The sequence below is a fragment of the Mustelus asterias genome, chromosome 9 (genome assembly GCF_964213995.1).
Source record: "Mustelus asterias chromosome 9, sMusAst1.hap1.1, whole genome shotgun sequence".
NCBI classification, from domain to species: domain Eukaryota; kingdom Metazoa; phylum Chordata; class Chondrichthyes; order Carcharhiniformes; family Triakidae; genus Mustelus; species Mustelus asterias.
Window position 1 is genome coordinate 114819204 of NC_135809.1, and position 20399 is coordinate 114839602.

The 20399-nt window shown below is 44.3% G+C and overlaps 1 protein-coding gene across 2 annotated transcripts in view; it reads right to left on the reverse strand.

Moving 5' to 3' along the window:
• spon1b (spondin 1b) overlaps positions 1-20399 on the reverse strand; it is a 334634-nt gene that overhangs the window by 25472 nt on the left and 288763 nt on the right. For both annotated transcript variants that reach the window (XM_078220918.1, XM_078220916.1), the window contains 3 exons: positions 15712-15852; positions 13623-13704; positions 11281-11463 (listed from right to left, as the gene is read on the reverse strand). In XM_078220918.1, the coding sequence (XP_078077044.1) occupies positions 11281-11463; positions 13623-13704; positions 15712-15852 (406 nt within the window). The remainder of the gene's footprint in view (positions 1-11280; positions 11464-13622; positions 13705-15711; positions 15853-20399) is intronic.

The following is a 20399-nucleotide window of genomic DNA, read 5'->3' on the forward strand; positions in this document are numbered from 1 at the left end:
AATCCATTCAGGTCAATTACACTTGGAAACAGGCAAGTCATTTCCAGGACCGCTAACATTTCCCCTTGGACTATCAACAGCTGTTGCTCCAACACATAAGTAAAATGAAGCTATTCAAAATGTTAATTTTAGAAGCAATACATGATCTGTGTTACGGATGCAACACTTTCAACTTAAGTCAGAAGGTTGTTAGTTCAGGTTCCACTTCAGAGACCAGAGCACACAACCCAGACTAACACTTCTAATGCACCACTGAAAGAGTGCTGCATTGGCAGAGTTACCGTCTTTCTAATAAAATGTTACACTAAGGACTGGCTTGTCTTTTCAGCTCAATGTAAGTCACCCCATCAGGGACAAGGAGAAAAATCACAGGTCCCGATGTTTCTCCTGTTTCTGGGCCCCTTATCTCCACCATATCCAACCCCTTTAACTTTCCCTCTGGGTGCCCAGAATCAGGAACTAAGTGCCACGGTGGCACAGTGGTTAGCACTGCTGCCTCACAATGCCAGGGACCTTGGTTTGATTCCTGGCTTGGGCCACTGTCTGTGTGGAGTCTGCACATTCTCCCTGTGTCTGCGTGTGTTTCCTCCGGGTGTTCCGGTTTCCTCCCACAGTCCAAAAGACGTGCTGGTTAGGTGCATTGGCCATGCTAAATTCTCCCTCAGTGTACCCGAACAGGTGCTGGAGTGTGGAGACTAGGGGATTTTCACAGCAACTTCATTGCAGTGTTAATGTAAGCCTACTTGTGAAACTAATAAAAAAATTAAAATTTTAACATGGTCACAATGGGGTCGAATGGTTTCATATAACTTTAGAAAAACTTCTTGGTTTTTGCACCCTATGCAACTATTTATAAAGTCCATTGCAAGCTAAGGTTTCAGTTTGATACACTTTGCAATCGAAGCTTTGTCAGACAATTGCACACAATTTGGTTACCAATGTTATGAAAACCTATGCCCCTTTCTTGAATCTGGCCCTATGCAATAACCGGACAGCAACATCCAAATGACTTGAACCTTGCAAGCACCACAAACAACAGTCCCACGTACATTCTATTGATGCGTGAATCCTGGTTTCACATCCAAATTTAAAATGGCAAACCCTTCCAGGTGCAATCTCTGGCGTCAAACTTACACACCCTGGCCTCAGACTGGCAGCCCTGGCATCATCTCGCACTATAGTACTAAGACCGTCTTCCCCCTGAGTACTGCACTCACCTCTGAGCTTCTCTGAGAATACTGCTTGCCAGTTGCATGCCTTCTCAGACTATTCATGCTTCACATCATTCTGGGATGGCACGGTGGTACAATGGTTACCACTGCTGCCTCACAGCTCCAGAGACCTGGGTTCAACTCCGATCTTGGGTGACTGTGTGGAGTTTGCACATTCTCCCCGTGTCTGCGTGGGTTTCCTCTGAGTGCTCCAGTTCCCTCCCACACTTCAAAGATGCGCAGGTGAGGTTGTTTGGCTATGGTAAATTGCCCCTTGGTGTCCAGGAGATCAGCACGGTAAGTATGTGGGGTTATGGAGATAGGGCCTGGGTGGGATTGTGGTCGGGTGCAGGCTAGATTGGCCAAATGACCTCCTTCTGCATTGTAGGAATTCTTCTATGATTTCACACTGCTGTGGATGGGTTTTTTGATGTGGGGGAATGACTCCAGTGTATGGGCTTGAGAATTATGTGTTGATTTATTATCATGAGGTTTCTGATGTTACAGTAGTTCTGTCGAAGGGTCACTGACCCCTGTTTCTCTCTGCACAGATGCCACCTGATGTGCTGAGCATTTACAACACTTCCTGTTTCTACTGGAGTCAAAATAACCCCTTTCTGCCAGTCCTAAAAAAACAATCAGGCTTCTTGTCAGATTCTCATTCCCCTCAGCAAGAAGCACAGCAGCAGCTGCCTGAGATCTGGTTTGGCACAACATTAAACGTGAATTTCCAAAAGGAGGTCAGGAGGGGAAGGGCCCTGGGACACTGACACCATCGTTGACAATGTCAAGAAACTGGCTGGACTGGGGGAGGACTTCAGGACTCAGAGAAGCCATCGGAATGGAAGGGCCTTCAGGGGGCTGGTGAACATAGGAGCACTTACCCTCAGCCCAGCAGCCTTCAGGCTCCAACCAGGGCAAAAGCAGCACACAAGTCCGACAACACCAAATGGAAGTCCATGAGGAGATAGGCAAGAAGCGGAAGGACTGGGGAAGCTGGCCTGCCCGACCGGATCAATGATCGCTACTGTTCAGGGCAACTGCAATCATTGGTTGAGTAGCCTGTCAATCAGATGGTCTGCACACCAGATTGGCGGCTTTGGACACTAACCATTCAAAATGAAAAGCTACTCAGCCAATGAGCTTGGGCCAGCCCAGAGCACGGGCCCCAGTTATTAGTGCCTTCTGCACCCTCTTTCTGCTGGGCCCTGCATCCCATGACACTTTCAAAGAAGAGCGGGGAAGTTGCTTAAGGGCACGGTGGCACAGTGGTTAACACTGCTGCCTCACAATGCCAGGGAACCAAGTTCAATTCCTGGCTTGGGCCACTGTCTGTGTGGAGTTTACATGTTGTCTGCGCGGGTTTCCTCTGGGTGCTCCAATTTCCTCCCACAGTCTGAAAGATGTGCTGGTTAGGTGCATTGACCTGAACAGGTGCTGGACTGTGGCGAATTTCACTGTATCTTCATTGCAGTGTTAATGTAAGCCTTACTTGTGACTATTAAATAAATTTTACTTTCCTTTATTTACCTCTCAACCAACATCAATAAAAAGCAGTTAATCTGGTCACTTATTGCTGTTTGTGGGAGCTTGCTCTAGTCCAGTGATGACATCTTGGAGTTACTTTATTGGCTGTAAAGCACTTTGGAACATGCTGAGGTCTTTGGAAAAGTAAAGTCTTTCTTTACTTTATTCAGGTCCCTGCGAAGGGGAAAGAATTCCTTAGCTCACTGCAAAAACCGTTTCCCACTAACTCTAGTTAGGCTTCTTGTTAATGCAATGTTAATGCAACAACTCTGTCTGCTGCCACTGAGTTCATCCCACCATCTGCTCTTTGAAGTAAAGTAATTGGACTCACCAGGATTGGCAGGCCTGCTAAAAGGTTGGTTGGTTTGCAGAAGCAGCGTTTGGCAAAGCAACATGTTCACGACATGTTCAGCATCTTCAGGAACAACCTCAAATAAAAGGAACTTGCATCTCCAGAGAACACGCTTCGTGATCTCAAGACATCGCAAAGTGCATTGCAGCCAATTAAGTATTTTTCTAATCTAGTCACTCGTGTAATGTAGGAAATGAAGCAGCCAGTTTGTGCTCAGCAAATTCCCATCAACAGCAAAGTGGTTTGGAGCAGAGAATTGCACAGTGTTCAGTATCGTTCACAACTCCCCAGGTAAGAAAACAGCACTTGCCCAAATGCAGCAAGACCTGGACAGTAAAAAGTTAGTAAAGTTTATTTACTAGTCACAAGTAAGGTTTACATTAACACTGCAATGAAGTCACTGTGAAATTCCCCCAGTCACCACAGTCCGGTGGTGCCTGTTCAGGTCAATGTACCTAACCAGCACGTCTTTCAGAATGTGGGAAGAAACCAGAGCACCCGGAAGAAACCCACGCAGACACGGGGAGAACATGCAAACTCCACACAGACAGTGACCCAAGCCGGAAATCAAACCCAGGTCCCTGGCGCTGTGAAGCTGCAGCGCTAACCACTGTGCTACCATGCTGATAAGTGGCAACTGATGCCAAGCAATTGCGAGATGATGACCATTTTCAAGAAAACAATCCAACCACCTCCCCTTGACATTCAACAGCATTACCATCACTGAATCCCCCAACATTGACCTGGAACTTAACTGGGCCAGCCACATAAAGATACTGTGGTTACAAGAGCAAGTCAAAGTCTGGGTATTATGTGGCAAGCAACTTACCTCCTGACTTCCAAACCCTGTCCATCATCTTCAAAGCAAAAAATCAAGATTGTGATGAAACTGTCTCCACCTGCCTCAATGCGTGCAGCTCCAACAGCACCCAAAAAGTTCAATACCATCCAGGACAAAGCAGCCTACTTGATTGGCACTAAATTCACCACCTTAAATAGTCAATCCCTCCACCACCGACACACAGTGGTGGCAGTGTGTACCATCTACAAGATGTGTTGCAGCAACTCGTCATGTCTCCTTCCACCACACCCTTGAAACCCATGACCTCTCATTTCATAGAATCATAGAAGCCTACAGTGCAGAAAGAGGCCATTCGGCCCATCGCGTCTGCACCAACCACAATCCCACTCAGGCCCTATCCCCATATCCCTGCATATTTACCCACTAATCCCTCTAACCTACGCATCCCGGGACACTAAGGGGCAATTTAGAATGGCCAATCAACCTAGCCCGCACATCTTTGGACTGTGGGAGGAAAAATATCTAGAAGGATAAGGGCTGCACATGCATAGGAACATCACTACTCGCAAGTTCCCCTCCTAACCGCACAATGTCCTGATTTGCAAACATATTGTCGCTCCATCATTATAACTGGGCAAAATCCTGGAAGTCCCATCCTAACAGCACTGTGGATATACCTACCTCAGATGGACCGCAGCAGTTCAAGAGAACACTTCACCGAAACCGTCTCAAAGGAAAATAGGTTTCGGCAATAAATTCTGGCAATACCACCTCACATCCCATGAACAAATTGAACAAAAAACTTTAGTTCATTGGTGTTGGATGAAGAACAAATATTTGGTCAGGACACAGTGCAGGATTCCCTGACTGTTTAAAATTAGTGCACAGTAAGCTCCCTCAATGTGATGATGTCTGTTTTACTTTGGTAATGTTGATTGGGGGAGGCATTTCAGGGATAACAGGGATAATTCCCTTGTACTTCTTCAGGGTAGGCCCAGGGGATCTTCTCAATCCACCTGAGAAGGCAAAAGAGGCCTCAGTTCTAAATAATAGAATATAATAGAAGAATAGAATCCTTACAGTACAGAAGGAAGCCATTCAGCCCATCAAGTGTGCACTGACTCTCCAATAGTGCATCTACCCAGACCCTACCCACATATTTACCCCACTAATCCCTCTAGCCTACACATCTTGGGACACTAAGGGACAATTCAGCATGGCCAATCCACCTAACCTGCACATCTTTGGACTGTGGGAAGAATCCGGAGCACCCAAAGGAAACCCATGCAGACATGGGGGAATGTGCAAGCTCCACACAGTCGCTCAAGACCAGATTCGAACCAGGGCCCCTAGTGCAGTGTTAACTATCGTGCCACCGTGCTTAATGACTCTAAAATCCAGATGTTCTGGAAGTGGGCACTGCAGAACATCTGTACTTTCCATGGAGGTGGTCACATTTCAGAAGCCTTTCTAAGTCATACCTGGTGAGTGGAGGTGTGAGCTATGGACTGGAAGAGTGAAGAGTCTAAAAGGTCAGTGAAAAGTGAGTTATCCCTTTACAGTTCATCATCAAATGCTTTGCAACAGAAACAGAAAATGCTGGAGAAACTCAACAGGTCTAACAGCACCTGTGGAGAAAGAATAGAGCCAACGTTTCTGGATTCTCTCTGCACGGATGCTATCAGTCCTGCTGAGTTTCTCCAGAATTTTCTGTTTTTGTTTCAGATTCCAGCATATGCAGTATTTTATGTTATCAAATGCTTTGGCCTGGGTTATGTCCATGCTTACTAAAGTGAGTAATGACAGTGCTGTGACTGGAAAAGGCAAGTGATCATTAAATAACGTTATTGCCAGGTTGTTAATTCTGACAACTGGCAAGCTGTCACGTGAAAGAAAGCATTGTAAAAATGGTAACGTCTTCAGATGCATCCGAATAGACAATCCAGAGTGCTACTCTGCATTGTACAATATGGAAAGCATAGCCCAATATGAGATCAAAAGCTAATTATTTTTATCATTTTCTCATACATTTCATTCATCCTTTACAGAAAAAAGCTCAGCCATCTATTTGGCTGTTTGAAAGCTTTGACAGATGTCTGCGCTTTGGGGTGGCTTCAAAGATACTAATGGATTCTGTACTGCAGGGTTTCTTTGCACAACTGAGCTGTGATGAGTCGGCTTGATGGCACTGCAACCGTACAAATCACTAACAGAGTCTGGAGTGCAGAGTATGTTTACACAGCTGTCCTGGAAAATGTATGTTCATTTATTTTGACAAATTTATGAACTTTTCAAATACTTCTAAACGATAGGGACTTGCAAGTTTTGTTTATGAAGTAGATACTGGATAAGTGGGTTAAGGGGTGAGGGTGATCGGGGAATGAAAGAGTGAAGAGGGGTAAGGAATGAGAGGTGTGGAGGGGGTGAAGAGATGAGGGGATTGGAGGGAAAGTGGCAGGAAGTGATGGGATGAAAGGGGATGAGTGGGGTGAGGGCTGTAAGGGGATGAAGAGATAAAGGAGTGGAACAGGTGAAAGGGGATGAAGGCAGTAAGGGTGAAGGGGATAAAGAGTTAATGGGACAAGGAGGTGAAGAGAATGAGGGTGTTGGGGGGGGAAGGGATTGGTGGTGAGGGTGGCGTTGCCCTGGTCTATAGAACTGGGCTGACATCTTTGTGATTGGCCATGGGCTTTTTAACCTGGCCACTTTGGCATCAGACTACCTCCTTTTCCACATCAAAGCTGGCATCAAAGTCCACACCTCACTTGGATGAAGGTCCCACCGGCTGCCCCTGCCGGCAGAGAGGTGTGATCACAATGCCAGAAATTCCTGCCACCATGACAAAAATTCAGCCTGAAAGGTCTTCATTCTAACAACATTGACTAAAAGGATGTAATCTACAAAGAGGAAATCTTTTATACATGATGTTATGAATATATAATCTCAGGATTCATATGCTTTAGTTTGAGAATTGATTTTTTGAAATATAAGATAAAATATAAGATGAACATCCGGTTTATGAAGCTGGTAAACAGATAAAAATAAATTGCAACTCAAAGTGTGGCCTATGTTTGCTTAATAATATAGCTGGAAGCATGAAACATTAAACAATTGATGACCCTACTCTAGACTTCTTTATAGAGATGAGATGTCTATAGTGTGTCACTAAGGGCTTTACATTATTCATGTAATTTCCCCAGATCAAGGAAGGGTTTGCAAGAAATTGATAAACAAGTGAAAGTCATGAAATATTCATATACTTTTCAGATGAAACAACAGGTTTAACGTTGGAAATAATTAGTTTAAATTTCTACCTGGCACATCCTAGAACTGCCTCATTGCTGTGGGAATAAATTGTAGGGAGACACTTTTGTTTTTAGTGCCGTTTTAATTGTATGATTTCTCACTGAAACAGGCAATCGAAGTCAGCCTGGAAGCAGATTTGAGTCAGGCAGAGAGAGAGAATCTGCCAAGAGATATAGATCCGTTTCAGACAGTGATTCAAAACCATGGTTGTTTCTGACTTGGCGGCACTAAGCAAGAATGTAGTGAGGCTCATGTTTGAGCTGGGAGAGAATTATAGGGTTCACTCAGCCAGATGCTGATGGAAGGACCCCAAGAAATTTCACACCTCGGAGATTAGTTGGAATAGAGGAGAATCAAAGTAGATTCCAGAGAGCTGTGGCACACTTTGGTTAAGTCCCAGGGGAGGTGAAGGAACCCTAAAGTAGAGGGGAATTCGTGGGTGTAAATAATAAGTGGAACAAAGAATGTGTTGTTGAGATTTTTGCCTACAACACATAAATGTTTCTGAAATATCGTTAAGTTAGTAGTACTTGTCTTTTTTAACTCTTTTACAGTAAAAGGTTTTTGTTTAAAATGCGAAATCTTGTGGCACAATTCTTTCATTTAGTAACTGGGAGATGGAATTCACTTTTAAAATGTTGTTGAGATCATGACAATCCATGATGACCCTTCAGTACATTTACTGTTTATTATCATCATTTTTCTTTATCCCTCATAGCTTTCTTGATCTTTCCAGTGCTTTAGGAGCTGATCTATTGCTGGGAAATGTTGCACAGCTGCAAGATAGCTATCATGGGGAATTGTTGCTCCCCAGTGTAAAGGAGCACTGATTCACAAATTGCTTGGTTGACTGATTTGGAATACAAAATCTCAAGCATATTTCTGCAGCCTCACTACAGTGCCAGTTAATTATGAGGCCCACGCTTTGAAGTATAGCAGGAAGGTGGGAATCTGAATGATATCATCCCCATTCCATATATTGAGTAGATTAGCATGTTCCGTGTGTCAATACCAAATTACTGATCTAGAGAGAGGGAAAATTAATGAATGATGTTCCTGGGGCAAATTAGACCTGAGATTCTAAAATTGGTTAAGGGAAATAGAATCAGAAACTTTCGGCTCTGTCCCATGATTTAATTCATTTTGAGTATTTAAACCTCATGCTGTGAGAGTTATAAATGGTTAGGAGTTGATTACTTCTTGACACTCGGTTTCCATTATTAGCATTGACCGCTCATAGGAACAGGACCTTCTCTAGCCTCGTATGGTGGCACAGTGGTTAGCACTGCTGCCTCACAGCATGAGCGACCCGGGTTCGATTCCTGGCTTGGGTCACTGTCTGTGCGGAGTCTGCACATTCTCCCCGTATCTGCGCAGGTTTATTCTGGGTGCTCTGGTTTGCTCCCACAGTCTGAAATACGTGCTGGTCAGGTGAATTGGCCATGCTAAAATTTCTCCCTCAGAGTACCCGAACAGGTGCCAGAGTGTGACAACTAGGGGATTTTCACAGTAACTTCAATGCAGTGTTAATGTAAGCCTACTTGTGACACTATTAAAAAAAAATAATGGGGCAAATTTTCCTGTTCCGCCCATCATGGGAACCATGGTGAACCATGAAAAGGTCCGTTGATCTCAGACGGGGTTTTGGGTCGAGTACGGCTAGAAAATCTTGCCCAATGTCTCAGTATCGTCCAGGGGAGAGAATAGTTTAAGTCCCGTCATTCATAGATAGAACATTACAGCGCAGTACAGGCCCTTCGGCCCTCAATGTTGCGCTGACCAGTGGAACCAATCTAAAGCCCATCTAATCTACACTATTCCACTATCATCCATATGTTTATCCAATAACCATTTGAATGCTCTTAATGTTGACGAGTCCACTACTGCTGCAGGCAGGGCATTCCACGCCCTTACTACTCTCTGAGTAAAGAACCTACCTCTAACATCTGTCCTATATCTCTCACCCTTCAATTTAAAGCTATGTCCCCTCATGCTAGCCATCACCATCCGAGGAAAAGGGCTCTCACTATCCACCCTATCTAATCCTCTGATCATCTTGTATGCCTCTATTAAGTCACCTCTTAACCTTCTTCTCTCTAACGAAAACAACCTCAAGCCCCTCAGCCTTTCCTCATACGATTTTCCCACCATACCAGGCAACATCCTGGTAAATCTCCTCTGCACCCTTTCTAACACTTCCACATCTTTCCTATAATACGGCGACCAGAACTGTACGCAATACTCCAAATGCGGCCGCACCAGAGTTTTGTACAGTTGCAGCATGACCTCCTGGCTCCGAAACTCAATCCCTCTACCAATAAAAGCTAACACACCGTACGCCTTCTTTACAACCCTATCAACCTGAGTGCCAACTTTCAGGGATCTATGCACATGGACACCCAGATCCCTCTGTTCATCCACACTACCAAGTATCTTACCATTAGCCCAGTACTCTGTATTCCTGTTACTCCTTCCAAACTGAATCACCTCACACTTTTCCACATTAAACTCCATTTGCCACCTCTCAGCCCAGCTCTGCAGCTTATCTATGTCCCTCTGTAACCTACCACTTCCCTCCGCACTGTCTACAACTCCACCGACTTCAGTATCATCCGCAAATTTACTAATCCATCCTTCCACGCCCTCATCCAGGTCATTAATAAAAATGACAAACAGCAGTGGCCCCAAAACAGATCCTTGCGGTACACCACTAGTAACTGAACTCCAGGATGAATATTTCCCATCAACTATGACCCTCTGTCTTCTCACAGCCAGCCAATTCCTGATCCAAACCACTAAATCACCCTCAATCCCATGTGTCCGTATTTTCTGCAAAAGCTTACCATGGGGGACCTTATCAAACGCTTTGCTGAAATCCATATACACCACATCAACCACTTTACCCTCATCCACCTCTTTGGTCACCTTCTCAAAGAACTCAATAAGGTTTGTGAGGCACTACCTACCCTTCATAAAATTTGTCTCAGGGGGACCTAAAAGATCCCATGGCATTGCTTTGAGGGAGGGCAGGAAAGTTCTCCGCAGTGTCTTGGGCCATTGCTATTTCTAGTCTAACACCATTCATACAGATTATATGTTCATTATGTCATTAGTGTTGATGATTGGTTGCCACATTTCCTTATGTTATAACAGTGATTACACTTCACAAGCAATTCGTTGACAGTAATGTATTTCTTGCTTCTTTTTAGCGGCGTATTTTCCATTTACCATATGTCTTTTCTCTTTGAGGAAGTCCATAAGGTACCCAATAGCTTGCAGTCTTCTATTGCAAACCCAGAAACAGGGTTGAGATTGTTGTCAGATCCATGGAGGTAACAGCCAGGGAGAAAAGATTCCTCCCATTAGTTTGAGCTGAATTTGAAATGTGACCCGAAAAATTAAAGGAAAGTGAACTTCCTCCATTTCCTGATTTGAGTTAACCCCCAATATACATGGAGAAGCTTTGGTTCCTCATCTTTTTCATTCACCGCCCACTTTACCTGCTCATAACAACATTGTAAGAAGTCTCACAACACCAGGTTAAAGTCCAACAGGTTTATTTGGTAGCAAATACCATAAGCTTTCGGAGCGCTGCTCCTTCGTCAGATGGAGTGGAAATGTGCTCTCAACCAGTGCAAACAGACACAAAATCAAGTTACAGAATACTGATTAGAATGTGAATCCCTACAGCCAGCCAGGTCTTAAAGGTACAGACAATATGGGTGGAGGGATTGACTGTTGGGATTGATGGGTGGACTGTTCTGTCTGGAGACAATACACATCTCTTTAACCTGTGTTTAATGTTCCCTCCACCCACATTGTCTGTACCTTTAAGACCTGGCTGGCTGTCGGGATTCGCATTCTAATCAGTATTCTGCAACTTGATTTTGTGTCTGTTTGCACTGTTTGAGAGCACATTTCCACTCCATCTGACGAAGGAGCAGCGCTCCGAAAGCTGATGGTATTTGCTACCAAATAAACCTGTTGGACTTTAACCTGGGGTTGTGAGACTTCTTACTGTGTTCACCCCAGTCCAACGCCGGCATCTCCACATCATAACAACATTCACAGGGTTTGCTTACCATCATCACGGCAACCTGGTCCCATACAAGGCTCAAAATCTTGAGTATGTGGACAAGGCACGCTTAGATCCAGTTGTGCTTTGAGCATTCTTTGCCTCATCCGTTTTCCTTTCTCACAGGTAGAAGAGCTGCAGGCTGACCACTGAGACCAATTTGAGTAGATACAAGTTTCTGGAGTGTCATCTGTAGCCAAAAGGTTTAAACATTGACAATTACTCAATTATCATGGCTACTACCTCACACACCTAATTTGTATAACATAAACCTGACTATTGCAACATATTGCCTGACCAACCTGCTACATTCTAGCCTCCATAAGCTTGAAGTCATCCAAAACTCTACTGCCCGCATCTTATAATACACCAAAAGCCATTCACCCATCATCCCTTGCCCTTGCTGACTTACACTGGCTCCTGGTTAAGCAATGCATCTATTTTAAGACCTTATCCTTGTTTCCAACTCCTTCCATGACCTCGACCCTCCCTATTCCCGAAATCGCCTCCAGCCACACAGCCCCTCCTGTTCTGGGCCCTCGAACATCTCCGATTTTAATTGCTGTACATTTGGTGGCCACATCTTCAGCTGCCAAGGTCCTCACCTCTGGAATTCCCTCCCTAAGCCTTGGTGCATTTCAATTCACGTTCCTCCATTAAAAGACTCCTTAGAACTAAACTCCTTGACCAAGCTTTTGTTTATCTTCCTTAATATTTCCTTATCGGCATGATGTCACGTTTTGCATTATAATGCTTCTGTGAAGCACATTGGGACATTTTCTTAAAGGCGCTTTATAAATACATGTTGTTGTTAGAAGTGATGGCCGGAACTCTACCACAGAATCGGAGGGGGCGAGGTCCGACAACGGAAATCTTCGTTGACCTTGGGCGGGAATTTACGGTCTCACTTGAATGAGGCCGTGAAATCCCACCCAATGAGTCTTATCCTGAGATTTAATGGGGTTAATTCAACCATCGAATATGGCACAGAATGCTATGGCAATATAGTACTGGACTCTCATGCTATGCACCCTATGCCCCCAACCCTGCCAATCCCCACCAATCCTCTCCTTTGAAATAAAAGTAAAATTAGATGGGTGTGGTGTGATTTGCCAATACGATTGCAACCATGTTGCACCAGCATTGAAAGCACTTTAATTAGTTGAAGACAAGATCTATAGGAATATAAGATTGAGAAATGTCATTCATCAAAACTCGTAACTCAGTTCATAAAAGTGAATAGAATCCCTACAGTGCAGAAGGAGACCATTTGGCCCATTGAGTCTGCATCGGTCCTCAGAAAGTTGTCCAATCTTAGCATCTAGGGTTGTAATTTTCTGTCCGATCGTACTGGTGGGATCTTCCAGTTCTGCCAACGGCGCATCCCCGCCACAGGTTTCCTGGTGGCAAGGGTGTATTCAACAGGAAACCCCGTTGACAATGGCGGGATCAGAAGATCCCCCTGCCAGCCAACAGGGAGCCCCACCTGATGGTGTGAGTAAAATTGAGGATACTTAAAGAGCCAGAATTGGCAATCTCATGGGATTGTAGGACAGGAGGAGATGACAGAACCAGGGAGGGGCACGGTCATGGAGGGTTTTGAAAACAAAGTTCTTGGTCGTCCCATGATGTCTAAGGAAAGAATTTAGTAAATCACGCATGATTAAAATATACTGGGAATGTCGGTACAGAAGTCATACAGTGCAGAAGGAGACTATTTGACGCATTATGTCTTTGTCAACTCCTTGAAAGAACTATCCCATTCATGTCACTTCCCCTGTTCAACCCTCATAGCCCTTCCAAAACCTCCAAAAATATCCTTCCCAAGTAATTTCCCAATTCCCTTTTGAAAGTTAGACTTGAATCTGTTTCTTCCACCCATTTAGGCAGCACCACAACAACAACTTATAATGCGAAAAACACCTGCTCCTTATCTTAGTGACTCTTGAAGCATATCTTTATAATAAGAAGCAAATTCATACCATCAATGTCTCTCATGTTTTTGCGAGCGACAAACTGAAGTTAAATACATGAGGTAAAATTCAATTGGCCTGTCAATTGTTTTTAATAACCTTGTTTACAGTATTCAATAGCCGGATATCTCCGGCCATTAACTCCAGTGGGATTTTCTGGTTCCACCGGCAGCGCACCTCCGCCCGCGGGTTTCCCACCACCGTGGGGGGACGTCAATGGGAATTCCCATTGACAGCAGCGGGATCAGAGAATCCCGCCCCTAGCAAACAACACATCCTTCCAGTGGGAAACACGTGACCGGGAAGCAGGAAAATCTCGCCCATTCAGTCTGAAAAGGCACCAGAACCCTGAATTAATTAATTGGAACACAATTACCTTCATCCTTCTCCTTCTCCTCTTGATTAAGATCAGCCACGATATCATCAACATTATCAGGCTGAATATTACACTGCTCCCCCTGTGAACAATGCAGAGATGATTAAAAATCATGAAAGGGAAGAAAAGTCTAATTTAGACAGGCATAAAGCACATCCGAAATGACCTGTTAACATTTAAAAGAAGCTCTGGTAAATGCAATTCAGAGGCACTTTTAAAAAGATGTTCCAGTTGTGATTATGTTGCAAAAAGACACCTTTCTGATTAGCCCTCGCTGATTCCCTGAATGATGGAATCTTACAAACTGATTCACTATTTTAATCTCCTTGCTACCGTTGGAATTCAAGCGGATGTAACTTCAAACTGAAGAGTGTGGTGCTGACATTTTGTTGCCCTCATGTAACTCGCAAGATTGAAGATTCCCACTGAATATTGATTTTGTAAATCACAGCGACTCTGAAATCCAACTCTCCCCGTCCTCGGCTCTGTAGAAAAGAAAAATCAACTGCATTGTAACATCCATGAGGTTCCGAGCAAGGGAAGTGAGGCTTTCACTGACTCACACCATCTTGCACTCGTCAACAGCAATCAACTAACAGCTCTGTTTCTCATCAATGAACTTGTTAATCAAAGCCAGGTATTACAATGGGAAGTATAAAGTTGCAAAAACATTGGCCCCCGAAATAGGGAGCACAGCTAAGTAAGTGGTTGGGCTCAAAATCCTGAAATTAAAAACAGACAATGCTGGAAAAACTCAGCACATCAGGCAGCATCCTTGGAGAGAAAAATCACGCTAGCTCTTCTATCAGATTTTCAGCAAAGGTTAGCTTTTTTTGCAGCAGTATTAAGGCCTGGACTACTGCTCCTGCGACATGAGTTCAAATCCCACCGTGCCAAATGGGGAATGTTAGTGGTTAAATAAATCTAAAATGAAAAGCCAGTTTCAGTAATGGTAACAATGGTAACTACTGAATTGTTTAAAAATCAAATCTGGTTCATGCCTTTTAGGGAGAGAAATCTTACCTGATTTACCTGTTCCGACTTCGGTGTGACTCCAGATCCACAGCAATGTGGTCGACTCTTAACTGCCCTTTGAAACAATCTAACAAGCCACTCACTTGCGTTCAAGAAGGTGGCTCAATGCCACCTGGACAGTGACAATTAAGGATGGGTGATAATTATTGGCCTTGACAATAACAACCACACAAGAATGAAGAATCAAAATATTCTGATGGTGATCGGCCAGGGCGTTGGAGTGGGAGGCAGTGGTGGGCAGGGGAAATAAATCGCAGCAGTTTACTGGATTATAGGTGGGGTGTAGAAGTGCGTTCTACTAGAATCCTGCACAATCAGCATCTCAATGAGAAACTACACAGCATTGGTGGATCTGTAGTCTGTTATTTTCTCCTCCCTAGCCTGCATGTTAAGGGATTGTGGCCCTGATTTTATCTGCTTGCAGAACGACATTCTCTGTTCGCCTCGGGCGCAGTCTTACAAGTCTCGGGCGGGCGTGCCGGTAAAATTCCGACCTGTGTGTCTGAGGCTACTCGAACTTCCCAATATAATTCCCAGTAGCTGCCAGCTGGCTTCAGCCCTCTGAGGACTACTGAAAGGCCTCACAGAAGAATGTGATCATTGCCGCCATTTCGTTTGGTCTAAAGGTTCAACCAATGACCTTCACCCTCTTGTGCCTATGGACAGACCATGGGAGCCCCTGTGACAGAAGAGCCATGGACCATTGCAACATAGATGGCAAATAGCAGGGTGAATTGTGACAGGCATGACTGAAAGGCCCTTGAAGGGCTCGTGGGTCCAAATATGTTAACGATCCTAATCATCCCATTATTTTGTGCTGCCAATTTTCAGTGGATGCACCAATTCTTTGAGAGCTGGGAAATCAGAATTTCAAGGCACTATTGCCCTAATGGATATATTTTTCAAATACGTAAAGCAAACGAGTTTTGTAACAAACTTGCCACATGCAAAAGCCAAAGTTGCATAGGTTGCAATCTTTTCATGATCCAATCTACTGATCACCGATTGCCAGTAATGGCTGAATATCAGTTTATCTCTGAGAAATCCACGTTACCTTTCTTGCAATTCTTTCAATCACAACTCTGGCCACAGGAATGATAGGACCTCCCTCAGGATCATAGAAGGGGCTTTTCGGATGATCCAGGCTGGTTAGTGGTCTAATTCTTTCTTGAGGCTCCGCCCGTTGGTTAGGGGCCTAAGGAAACAGGGAATATTAGATCATGGTGGTTAACAAACATATTTGGTAACTGTTTAGATTCAAGCCAAACTGAAGAGAAACCTTCAACGACAACTTGCATCTTCAGTCCAGCTGTCGCTCACACTTACCTTTGAGCCATGAGGGTTTTAGATTCAAGTCTCACTCCAAAGACTTGAGCACAAAATCCAGAGCAGTACTGAGGGAGTGCTGCATTGTCAGAGGTGCCGCTCTTTCTGATGAAGTATTTACCTGAGGCCTATTTGTCCTCTGAGGTAGATGTAAAAGATCACAGGGCACTATTTCACAGGGGAGCTCTCTCTCTATCCTGGATAATAGTCATTGCTTAATTAACATCACTAAAAACAGATTAACTGATTATTATCACATTGCTATTTTGGGGAGATTGCTTGGTGCAAATTGGTTGTTGTGTTTCTTGCATTGCAACAGTGACTTCATTTCAAAACTACCTCATTGTATGTAACTGTTTTGGAATACCATGAAGGTGAAAGGTGTGTTGAAGTGCAAGTGTTTGATATAACGCTCATTATGCCAGGAAATGTCCCAACAACAGTGGAATTCAATGGTGGTGATTTGAGTCAATTGTAATTTGATTTGATTTGATTTATTATTGTCACATGTATTGGTATACAGTGAACAGTATTGTTTCTTGCGCGCTATACAGACAAAGCATACCATTCATAGAGAAGAAAATGAGAGAGTGCAGAATGTAGTGTTATAGTCATAGCTAGAGTGTAGAGAAAGATCAACTTAGTGTGAGGTAGATCCATTCAAAAGTCTGATGGCAACAGGGAAGAAGCTGTTCTTGAGTCTGTTGGTAAGTGACCTCAAACTTTTGCATCTTTTTCCTATAGGAAGAAGGTGGAAGAAAGTATGTCCGGGGTGTATGGGATCCTTAATTATGCTGGCTGCTTTTCCGAGGCAGCGGGACGTGTAGATAGAGTCAATGGATGGGAGGCTGGTTTGAGTGATGGACTGGGCTTCATTCACGACCTTTTATAGTTTCTTGCAGTCTTGGGCAGAGCAGGAGCCATACCAAGCTGCGATACAACCAGAAAGAATGCTTTCTATAGTGCATCTGTAAAAGTTCATGAGAGTCGTGTTGAAAGGTCGAGTGAGGGAGAAATGTGCTAAATAAAAACCAAGCCTGGCAGCAGAGTCACTTCTCGAGGCGATCCTGCCTGACCAACCTCTTTGACTCCTTCGAGGAAGTGACATCCAAAATGGGCTGTGGAAATCCCTGCAAATAAGCTGTTCCTATATTCCAACTGGCATATGATCCAGTACTGGATGAGCAGAAATGTCCTCCCAATTGAGCAATAGCAAGTCAAAGGCAGGAACTCTTCCCTAGCTGACTCCATCCCTGTCTCTGGCACCTGGAAAACTGGACAATTTGCAATTTTGGTGCCATGTTTGGCTGTGAGATTAGCTTCTAAACATAATTCCGTGCGGTTATCAAGAATGCCTAATTCCACCTCTGTAGCATTGTCCAACTCCGTCCCTCCCTCAGCTCGTCTGCAGCTGAAACCCTCATCAATGCCTTTGTTATGTCTAGATTTTAACTTGTACCATGTCCCATTCACCCTTCGCCCCTGTGCTCATTAACCTTGTTTTCAAATCCTGCCACAGCTACATCCCTCCTTATCTTGGTAACCTCCTCCTGCCTCAAATCCCTGAGATCTCGAGATTCATCCACTTCTGGCCTCTTCCACATTCCCTATGTTAATCGCTCCACCATTGGCACACATGCCTTCAACTGCCAAGGAGCAAAACTCTTGGAATTCCCTCACTAACCTTCACCACCTCTCCACCTCACTCTCTTCCATTAAGACACTTATTCAACCCAACCTTTTTGACCAAGCTTTCAATCAGCTCTCCTAAGATGTTTTTAAAGTTTGAAGTTTATTTATTAGTGTCACAAGTAGGCTTACATTAACACTGCAATGAAGTTACTGTGAAAATCCCCTAGTCGCTACACTCCAGCGCCTGTTCGGGTACCCTGAGGGAGAATTTAGCATGGCCAATGCACCTAACTAGCACGTCTTTCGGACTGTGGGAGGAAACCAGAGTACCCAGACAAACCCATGCAGACACGGGGTGAACGTGCAGACTACGCACAGACAGTGACCCAAGCTGGGAATCGAACCTGGGTCTTTGGCACTGTGAGGCAACAGTGCTAACCATTGTGCCACTGTGCCACCGTGCCGCCCCTAAGAACTATGAGTCGGAGGCAGAGTCAGGCTCCAGTCTTTATGATGTCAGCTACATGGCTGCTGGAAGTATTCTGCCTGAGAGTGGGTTTCACCTACTGGGATGATCACTCAATCTCAGTTCCCATTGGTTCCCCCAAGTTAGGTGACCTACGTCTGCTTAAAGAGATACCACATACACAATAGTATTTGTTAAAGAGTAATGTCAAGGGAAGAAGTACAAAGTGATGTCCCCCAGGATATAATTTTGGGACAACAACAACTTGTATCTATACAGTGCCTTTAACATAGAAAAACATTACAAGATGCTTAACAGAAGCATAAATTAGACAAAAGATGGGCAACTGGACAAGGCATCAGTCATACGGAGGATGGGGATTGTTTAAGAGGCCAGAGTTGGAAGTTCTCAGAGGGTTGTACAACCAGAGGAAGTTACCGAGATAATGAAGGTCATCACATCAAATTATCTCCTTGAATGGCGGAACAGACTCAATGAATGGGCCAAATGGCCTACTTCTGCTCCTACATCTTATGGTGTTATGGTCTAATGTTGAGGTCATGCAGGTGAGAATTTAAAATTTGAGTTGTCGGGGCAGCAGAACACATGTAGCCCAATGTAACGGAGGTGATAGTTGCGAAGTACTTGGTGCCGCAAAGACTGGGCAATCGAATTTTGGGTGAGTCTGACGATTCTGGAAGATGGAGTTCAGGTATCTGGCCGGGTGGGCAGTGAAATAATTAACACAAAAGCAAAATACAGCAGATGCAGGAAATCTGAAATTAAAAACAGAAAAGCTTGAAAAACTCAGCAGGTCAGGCGGCATCTGTGGAGAGAGGAACAGAGTTGATAGTCCGATAATCTTTTGTTGGAACTGGCGAAGGTTAGAGATGTAACAGATTTTAAATGAGTTCAGAGGCAGAGAAAGAGGGAAGGAATGAAAGAATAAAAGGGAAGGAAAAATAAAAGGATGTACGGCAGGAGAGGTGAAATTATTATTGGAAGAGATGACTTAGATGACAAATCACGTGAAATTTTAATTTGCATCTAACATCTGAAATGATACAAATTTGCAATTGGAGTGAAAGTTCAAAAGGCAATGGACTAAGGAAAGGCAGCTCAGAGATTACAAATTAAGCTAGACAAAATGTCTTTCGATGGTGTAACCCACTTCGTAACCCACTGAGCCATGGTTGAGAAGTGGAGATGAGTGATCAAAAAAACCCGCAGGGGGAAATATAACACAGAAGCAGGCAACCTCAACCATACAATCTGGGCTTCTCGGCTTGCCAATATCAAGCTGATACATAACTGAATCTGGTCAGTAATGTATCATGATGTGGAGATACCGGCGTTGGACTGGGGTAAACGCAGTAAGAAGTCTATATACACCAGGTTAAAGTCCAACAGGTTTATTTGGTAGCAAATGCCACTAGCTTTCGGAGCGCTGCCCCTTCGTCAGGTGGAATGGGAGATGTGCTCACAAACAAGGCCTACAGAGACACAAACTCAATTTACAGAATAATGATTGGAATGCTAATCAGGCTAATCAATGCTAATACAGCTAATCAAGTCTTAAAGGTACAGACAATGTGAGTGAAGAGAGCATTAAGCACAGGTTAAAGAGATGTGTATTGTCTCCAGACAGGACAGCTAGTGAGATTTTACAAGTCCAGGCAAGTTGTGGGGGTTACAGATAGTGTGACATGAATCCAAAATCCCAGTTGAGGCCGTCCTCATGTGTGCGGAACTTGGCTATCAGTTTCTGCTCAGCGATCCTGCGGTGTCGTGTGTCATGAAGGCCGCCTGGGAGAACGCTTACCCGAAGATCAGAGGCTGAATGCCCGTGACTACTGAAGTGCTCCCCAACAGGAAGAGAACAGTCTTGCCTGGTGATTGTCGAGCAGTGTTCATTCATCCGTTGTCGTAGCGTCTGCATGGTTTCCCCAATGTACCATGCCTCCGGAGCACTTCAGTGGTCATGGGCATTCAGCCTCTGATCTTTGGGTAAGCGTTCCCCAAGGCGACCTTCACGACACACGACACCGCAGGATCGCTGAGCAGAAACTGATAGTCAAGTTCCGCACGCATGAGGACGGCCTCAACCGGGATCTTGGGTTCATGTCACACTATCTGTAACCCCCACAACTTGCCTGGACTTGCAAAATCTCACTAGCTGTCCTGTCTGGACAATACACATCTCTTCAACCTGTGCTTAATGCTCTCTCCACTCACATTGTCTGTACCTTTAAGACTTGATTAGCTGTATTAGCATTGATTAGCTTGATTAGCATTCCAATCATTATTCTGTAAATTGA